Genomic DNA, 9,713 nt, shown 5'->3' with positions numbered 1-9,713 from the left:
TTAGTTTCCAACTCTCTTTTTCCACTTTAGTTTAATCAAATTTCATTACTTAAACATGCAACTTCACTGGCATTTATGATTAGTGTTGGGTATAAATATTTATAAGCAATGAATAAGAAAAATAGTGAAGAAATTGAAAAGATTCAATATACAAATTTTACGTGAAAAAATCTCATCGAAGAGGATAAAAAATTATGGACAAATATAATTTTATTAAATCGGCAAAAACAAAGAGTACAAAGATGGAGATAAAAACTAAACCTCGAAACTTGAAAATAAGAATACTCAAAAACTTAAACACAAAATTCCCTAGAAACTTGTTAAAGTTAATACTTAAATGTGTTATGGATTAGTCTTTCTAAGGTAGAAAATGGTTTATTTACAGACTAAATTCATAGGTCAAATAATCTGCACTAATCAGAGTTCAACTAGGACTAATCAGGATTTGACTGGAAGAAGAAAACCTTGAAAATTGCATGCCACGTCGCCACATCCCTTATCGTGTCGTCTCAATGTCACATGGCTCCTCGTTGCGATATCGCTATCTGTTTGTGTCTTAATTTGACCGGAATACGAGGCATACTCCACAATTATTGATTGAAAATAAAAACAAATTTGACTTAATCATCCAATCAAATTCTAGCTCAAGCTATAAAATAGATAAAATTTGAGTATTTGAATATTTGAATATTTGATAATTTTGAATTTTAATTAAATTTATATATATAATTTTTTTTATTTTGATTTGAACTTGAGTTAATCAAATTTATTTATTTTATTAATTTTTATTTTGAATCTAAGTTCAATCATAAAGTGAGTTACCAATTTTGATATAAATTAGGGGCACATCGGGAACTAGTAGTGACTCTCTTAAAATGAAAAAATTATACTTTGATCTCAAAATGAATAAAATTTTGATTTAATTTTTTAAAAATTAAAAAAATATATAAATTATTAAAATAATAAAATTTTAACTCATATAAAAATACATAATTTAATTTCGCCCTAAAAGAATTCTTTGCCCCTCATATAAACTTTTCTACTTTGGGGAAAAATAGTTTTGATATTTTTGTTTGAATTATTTTTATCTTAATTTTTTTATACATAAAAGTGTTTGTAATTAGAAATAAAAACCCTTTTAACAATAAATTATTTTATGGATCCTTCCCACCACATCATCCATAATCCTTTTCCAATTATTTTATGACATCTCAATAATTTTTTCCATACCATCGGCACATAATTTTGGTAATTTTTTTACCATAAACCATGAACTCGAATCCCAAAACCTTGAATCTTAAACCTCGAACCCCAGACATTGAACCTCAAACCCTAAGTTTGGGGTTCAGAATTCTGGGTTTAAGGTTCGTGATAAAAAATTACTAAAATTATGTGTTAATAATATGAAAAAATACTAAAATGTTATTAAATAATTGAAAAGAGACTATAAATAATATAGTGGAAAGGATCTATAAAATAATTTCTCCTATTTGACTAATCTAGAATCAAATTGCTACAAAATTGTGAACAAAAATTTAGTTAGTTAATGAACTGTCAATTATAACTAATTTCATCAAGGTTAAATTCTTATCCTCAAACCATCATTTTACAACTCAATTTCAGTTATAGCCAAAACTTTCCTATGGGATCATTTTTTCTTGGGGAAAGGGTCAAATGTTACATAAGGTCCTTGTACTATGTGTTTTTAGTTAATTTAGTATATTTATTATAATTTGATCATTTCTAATCTATATTTTTCGAGGTACGTGTTCTTAGTCTTTGAGAGTTGAGATGAGCTTATTTTTATTAATTCTATCAAATAATTTGACATGATTTTTTTTAAAGATTAATGATGACATGATATATACACTCTCGTTCTCATACAAATTAAATATTTTTTTTCATATTTAAAAATATAAAAAGGAAAAAATATAATATTTATCAAATGGTACAAAATCGAGAGAAATCTCAAAATTATATATGAACTTTGATTTAATATGTAATTTGATACATAAATTTTAACTTTGTACAATTTATATATGTAACTTTGATTGTGATTCATTATATACATTGCATTTTGATTTTAATTTAATTACATACATTTAAATAAATATACTAATTTTATTTTTATATTAGATAAATATAATTATTTATTTAGGAAATATGTATACATAAAATTATGTTAGATCGATAATGATGTTAATTATTTTTGAAAATTGAATTAAATCAAAATTTCATATATGAAATTGCATGAAATTAAAGTTAATGTATAATATTACATATTAATTCAAATTCATGTGCAGTTTTGATATTTATTCCTAAAAAGACACCAAGAATACATAAAATTATTTAAGGGAATTAATGGTAAAAAAAAATAGAACTTAAGATTGAAAATACACTTTTCGAAAAAAGTAAAGAGATTAGAAATAATCAAATTATAAGAGAGGGATTAAATCCATCGAAAACACATAATACAATACATTTGATAAACTTTGACCAAAAGAAAAAGGTTTAATGCATATTCTTCGGATTCTTGAAATTTAATCCCTTTACTTCTAGGGTAAACTATTAAAATTGTCATTTTTGTTTACATCGGGTTGTATTTTAGTCACTTATATTTGAAATGTTATATTTTAGTCATTTACGTTATCGCATTGTAATCTTTTAGTCACTGAGTTATTAATTGTCGTTAACGGTGTAATGGTAAGATGATGTGGTAAGTTAAATCATCATTTCAAATAAAAATTTTAGGTTAATTTATACAATTGGTCCCTACATTTTTTTCATTTTGAACAATTTAATTTTTTTCTTTTATGTTTTTTTTAACTTTCCTTTTTGCTTTATTTTCCATTCTCTTCTACTTCTTCCTCTGTTTTCCTCTTTTCTCCATTTTTTTTCAACGTAAATTTTTTCTATTTTTTTCTTTATTCTTCAGACTCTTGAAATTTAATCCCTTTTACTTTTATATATAACTAACCTTTAAAGGAAACATTAGATTTTGATGATTAAAGTTTAATCAATAGCATTGTTAATTGATTTTCATTAAATTCAAATGTGTTTCGTTTAAATACTAATTTAAAAATTAACGTCTCATCGATAATGCACATTAAAATTTAACAAAAGTTCAGTTAATAGCAATATTGTTTAAATTGGACTGGACCGACCTCTGGTTAGATCGAGAAATTGTCAAAATATCTACTTGAAGAGAAAGGTTAGACCAGTTAATCTGCCAATTACTCTATTTTTAATTTTTTTATTTTTTTAATAATTTATTTAATTAAACCGGTAAAGCTTATTGAATTGAAAATCAAAGGTATGTCTAGTTTCAACATCGATCCATTTTGAAAATCTTGATTAATTCTTAAATAGGATAATAGGTGAATTAAATTCTTAAAGTTAAAAGCAATTAGGCTAGCCAACAATAAAATAAGGGAGCAATGATTAAGGCTCGTGTTTGGCACCCAATCCTGTTGTCGTCATTCCCTCCCCCAATTTCGAAAGCAGAAGGCCTAAATTTTAAAAGTTCTAAGAGTACAAGGACGGGAAACAAAATTAGACCAAAAGAAAATAACAGAATGAAATGTAAAAAATAATGAAAACGAAGTTGGAAGGTAGAGGGTAATTCCTTTAAAACCGGACAACAATGATAGCTAAAGTAGGAAAAGTGAGATCATTTTTCCTTAAAATATCAAAATCATCTGTATATTCCTATAATTTTTGCCCTGAATTCACTACCGTCCACAATATTTTTGGTCACCCCTGCATTTTTCACAGCCATTAATAAACAGGATTTAAAGCTTGGAAGCAGAGGAGCAAATCGTTGAAATCAGATCGGAAAGGCAAAGGAAGAAAAGAGTGAAAGATTTGGGTTTTGAGAAAATCAATTCAAAACGACTGGGTTCACTCTTTTTTTCCTGCCTTGCTGATCTTTTTGGGGTTCTTCCACAAAAAGAAACTAAAAAATTTGGGTGATCTGTGTTGAAAAAGAAATAAAAAATGGCGACATTCCAAGGAACTCAACAAAAATGCAATGCATGCAACAAGACTGTTTATTTGGTGGATAAGTTGACGGCTGATAATAGGGTTTTTCATAAGGCTTGCTTCCGTTGCCACCATTGCAAGGGTACCCTCAAGGTATTTCTTTCTTTTTCTAATCACTAGAATTGATATATGATATAATTGTATTTTGGTCTCTCAAAAATGAAATTTTCATTAACTGGTTTCAAAATGTTTGATCATAAATTGGTAAAAATACCATGAAGGCCTATATATTAAGATTTAAATTGTATTTTGTCTTCTCTACTCAAAAAATAGGTAAATTAGTCCATGTACATTAAATCAAAGATCAAATTGGTTCTTTCTATTAAAATTTTCTCATCTATTTGAATTGTTAAACACTAGAAATAGATGAAGTTTTTAATAGTTTACTTTTTTATCTTAATGTATATGAATTAATTTACCTATTCTTTAAATTATTCCTTTTTTTAATTATTTATTAAATGGAATATATATATATATTTGACCCTATGAAAAAATAATAATTCAATTTAAGTTTTTTCTTTTAGTTTACAAAATTAACTTTGTATACAATGGCGGAATCAAGTAGAGGCTCAATGGCCAATGGCACCCCAAAGTTTAAAATTTTTCAATTTAATCTTTAGTAAATATTTTATGGCCCTCCCAAAAATATAAATAGGCTCCCTCAAAGTTTAAAATTTTTTTAATTTCTCCTTTTGTATATATAAGATTTTTAGTTTTCCCCCTTGACATCCTGACTCCGCCACTATTTATATATATATATATATATACTCTGAGTACATTAATATGGTAAATCTTCAAGAAATCATTTTATTTATCATTTTAATTTTATTTTAAAAATTGTGCAGCTTAGCAACTACAACTCATTTGAAGGGGTGCTATACTGCAGGCCACACTATGATCAACTCTTCAAGAGAACTGGCAGTCTTGACAAGAGTTTTGAAGGTATTTTATTTCTCTATTTATTTAATAATGTTTCACTCTATCAAACAATCTGCTATATATATAATATATTTCTTTTCAATATTCTTTCAGGAACACCAAAGGTTGTCAGACCTGAAAGACAAATCGATAGTGAGGTAATTCTTCAAAACTAACTGTATGTATGTATGTATGTATGTATGTTTTATTTTTCATCATGATATAAGATTTACTTTTTGTTTTGCTATTGATTTTGTACTGAATTTGATCCAACAGAGTGCACTGAAAGTGATGAACTCGTTTGGTGGCACCAGAGAAAAATGTGCCGCCTGTTCAAAGACTGCGTATCCAATTGAGAGGGTAAGTATTAACCTATTTTACTCTAATACTTCTTTGTTTTTTTTAGTACTCTTTGACACATACTCAATCACTCGTGTCAGATACTGATGGCCACATATTATTCGAGTTCGATTTGGTAATTATAGAGTTGAACTTTATCTACTAATCGAGTCGAATTTGAGCATTGTAATACTCGATTTGAACAATTTGCAAGCCTAATTGAACTTTACCTTTTGGTATACTTTTTTATTATAAAATTATATTTTTACCCTTATTATATAGAGAGAGTTTGCTTATAAATGAACTTAATTGATTTTTTATATGAAAATCGATAAACGAGCTTAATCAAAGCTTGAACTTGAGTTAAATGATTGTTTTGAGGGTTAGAGATTAATATATAAGTAGAACTCAAGCTTGCCACTATGATTACACCCATTGTAGACGGGCCTTGGTTAAATAGTAAATTTTCAATTTTAGTCCCTCTTAAATATTTATAATTCAGTTTAATCATTTCTGGCTTCTCTGTTAAATAGAAAAAACTGCATTTTTTACCTCTCTCAAGAGTTAAAATTTTAATTTAAATTATTTTAATAAATTCTTTTTAGCATTGGCCATTAAAAGCTTTTCAATTTTATTGTCTCGACCTCCAGCGATTCTCGGGCTATTCGAATATTATTCATTATTGTCTTTGTTTGAAGGTTACTGTGAATGGGACAATATACCACAAGAGCTGCTTCAAGTGTACCCATGGAGGGTGTACCATTAGCCCATCAAACTATATAGCACATGAAGGTAAACTCTACTGCAAACATCACCATATCCAACTCTTCAAGGAGAAAGGAAACTACAGCCAGCTCGAGACCGAACGAGAGAAACAAGCCGCCACCGCCGCCAGTAAGGTTCCTTCCCCTGCTGCAACATCAACAACAACCACAACCACGGAGATTGCAACTGAGTCGTAATGATCTTAGTGTGCATCACTACTGCTTCAATGAAAAAACTTTGTAAAACGATCCAATGTCATTGCTGTGTTGATTTTCTGCAATGGGGTTCTTTTTATTTTTATTTTTTTCTTTGATCCGGATATTATTCTTGGTTCATAATATGTTACATAAATTTCCCACTTTCAAAGATGGGATTGAAGGTGATATGTTCCAAGTGGATTCAGCTTTTGAAAAATAAAGATCCTTTCATTGTCTGTCTGTGTTTCCAGCATTGGTTTATTATGTGGCTTTGATTAAAACATTGACATTTGTTTGCATTAGTTTCGGTTTTTTCGTGTTTGATAACGTAATGTCACTCAATAACCGATTTATTTTAAAAAATTTTGTCTCTTGACTCTAAAGAGAACTTTAAGAGTGCCTCCACACTAATGAATAATCGACACATGGTGGAAATTTATAGTGGTGTGGAAAACTGAAAGCATGGGTCGAACTTATGACCGTCTAAGATATGGAGATCACGTGGGCAATTATACTTTGAAATTTATCAATGTTTTAGTAACACACAAAAACGGTAATATCTTTGTATGTTTAATCTTATCGTTGCAGTCATTAATTCTACTATCACTATTATTTTTAATCTCACCGAGGTGAATATCATTCAACCTTAAATTTGTAATTTTTGCTTTTTAGAGTATTGATAACTTTTTTATTCTAAAAGGAAATTTATATAAACTAAAAACCAACTATTTATTTTAGCATAAATGAACAAAGATTCATGAAAGAGAAAATTTATAATTTAATTATGCTCTTATATTTTAATTTTTAAATTTAACGAAAATTTATTTATAATATTGACAATTTAACTTTAATTTTGAGTATACAAGAATATAAACTAAATTCTGAAAGCACACCCAACATTAAACTCATTGGTTAAAAATATTTAATCCATCTCCGAGACGTGAGGATTGATCTACAAGTTTAACGTGTATGATAATTTAGTTGTGTATGTAGCAATTATACTTAAATTATATAAAAAAAAATTTAAAAGCAAAGAGACTTGTTATATCTTCACTAACTTAAACGTATCATCTATCATATCCTAACGAAGTACTTTATACCTCTACAGCCACCTTTTGTGGTAGGACATTATTCAATGGAAACCTATGCATGTCAAGCTCCCCTCCTTTTTTCCCATTAAAGGCTTACCCTAGTTAAAGGTCCTATATATCCCGTCTTAATTATTACTAAAATGGCTTAAAAGACTCTTCTTATATCAGTATCCTACCCAAATCTCTCAACTCACCCAATCTTCATAAACATTGCTAGTGGCTTTTAACATCACTATAGTGTGAATCACTAGCAACATTCATCACCAAATTTTGTATCAACAATTGATATTGTCTATGAGAACCAAAAAAAGAAGTTATTTCTCTACCAAACAAAAGTTTTTCTAACATGCAAAACCATGAAATTCTAGAAGATATAAGGTAAAATATAAAGACTTGGGTAGGATTAACTAAAAGGAAAAAGAACTAGTCAAAACAGTTCGCCAAAAAAAGTGCCCTGTCAGAAGAGTGAACTAAAACGTGGTTAATTAGAAAAAAAAAACAGCTAGTTAAAATGAGAGTTAACTAAAAGAGTTAGCTAAAAGGGACTAGCTAGAAGAGTTAGCAAAAATAGAGAACTAGGCAGAAGACTTTGCGATTATTTTACTCATATCACTCCAAAAAAAATTTATTTACGTAAATAATTTTAGTTAAAAAATAATTATTTAAATAACTTAAAATGAATAGTAAAATTTGATTATGGGACTAGATGGCCTGCACCACTATTTTTTTGTTAAAAAAATGTTAGGGTTTTAAGCACAGATGGCTGGCATCCATATATTTTTTTCAAACTGTATCATACTGGTATATATTTATACAAGTATTTAAAAAAATTAGGGTGTTGGCACACTGATGGCCGACACCCCTTTATTAGATAAAAAAATATTTTTTTGGTGCTAACATACTCATAGTTGACACCCCTTTCTCTGATTAAAAAAAATATTTTAAGCATGCCAGGTGCCGGCCAACAAAGGCCCATGCTAACCAAACAAAAGGGGATGGGAATATTACGACATTAACCCTTCTTCGTTTTCTCATATTTTATTTCCCAAATTTGATTAAAAATTTTATATTTTAAAATAATATTGAACTACTTATCATGTTATTAATTATTATTGTATCATTCACATTATTATTAAATTTATCATTCACATTATTATTAAATTTAACTTTAATATGCACAATTAAATTAGAATATGCTTTAATAATTTTCATCTTTTTAATAATTCAAATAAACATTGCTAGATTATTGTTTATTTATTTTAAAATTAGTTTTTTTGAATTATTATAAAAGATGAAAATAATTAAAGCAGGTCCTAATTTTATGGAAAAAAATCTAATTTAATTGTGCATATTAAATTTAAATTTATTTTTAAATTTAATAATAATACGAATGATGCAATACTAATTACAACATGATAAGTAGTCCAATATTATTTTAAAATGTAATATTTGTAATCAAATTTGGAAAATAAAAAAGATGGGAAAAAGCGGAGGGGTTAATGTTGCAATATTCCCATCCCTTTTTGTTGGGTCAACGAGGGCCTTTATTGGCCAACACTTGACATGCCCAAAATATCTTTTTTTAATCAGATAAAGGGGTGTCAACCATCAGTGTGTCAGCACTCAATTTTTTTAAAAAAAATACTGGTATAAATATATACCAATATGATACGATTTGAAAAAAAAATATGGGTGTCGGCCATCTAGTGTCCAAAATCCCAAAAATTATTTTTTAATAAAAAAGTGGTGCCGGCCATCTAGTCCCCATAGTCCAATTTCACTGTTTATTCCAGCTCATTTAGGTGATTGTTTTTTAACTAGGATCATTTACATAAATAATTATTTTTTTGGGGTTATTTGGGTAAAATAGCCAGAGATTGCTAAAAGGAAACTAACTACAAGAGTTAGTTAAATAGAAAAGAGAGTAGCTAGAAGAGTTTGTTAAAAAGGAGCCTCCCCCTCTCATTAAGGGGTCACCCTCGTGCCATAAAAAGGGGTCACCTTGCTACTAAAGGGTTACCTACAAAGTCACGCTCTACACATTAAGTGGTTACTACTAGGAGCAACCCTTGCATACTAGGGACACGCAACAACCATGTGTTGAAACTCAAGTTATTATTTATTATATTAATGCTTATCCACTATTAAGCACATGTGCCAAGAGAAAAGGTTGTTAATATCCCTATTGTATGCTAGAAAAGCTACTTTTAATAAAATGATGAAGTCTTAAAAGCTAATCGAGATTCACTCGAAGAAATGAAAAATTGATGGAAACCACACCAAAACAACCTATAGATAACGAAAATTAGGTATTATGATTCTAAGGTACTCCATTGTCATTCACAAAAGATGTTAACTATTC

The 9,713-nt window shown here is 28.3% G+C and overlaps 1 protein-coding gene across 1 annotated transcript; it reads left to right on the top strand.

The window, feature by feature from the left end:
• The first annotated feature begins 3,963 nt into the window (after positions 1-3,963).
• LOC107945154 (LIM domain-containing protein WLIM1-like) lies at positions 3,964-6,333 on the top strand. The gene is given in 5 exon segments (NM_001327482.1): positions 3,964-4,134; positions 4,887-4,983; positions 5,074-5,117; positions 5,236-5,319; positions 5,997-6,333. Coding segments are annotated over 5 exon segments (627 nt in total). The 5' UTR covers positions 3,964-3,996; the 3' UTR covers positions 6,261-6,333.
• Positions 6,334-9,713: the final 3,380 nt, after the last annotated feature.

Source organism: Gossypium hirsutum, chromosome A04 (assembly GCF_007990345.1).
Source record: "Gossypium hirsutum isolate 1008001.06 chromosome A04, Gossypium_hirsutum_v2.1, whole genome shotgun sequence".
In the NCBI taxonomy this organism is placed as follows: Eukaryota; Viridiplantae; Streptophyta; class Magnoliopsida; order Malvales; family Malvaceae; genus Gossypium; species Gossypium hirsutum.
The sequence above is the reverse complement of the archived record's forward strand: the minus strand, read 5'-3'. Positions and strand labels throughout refer to the sequence as shown.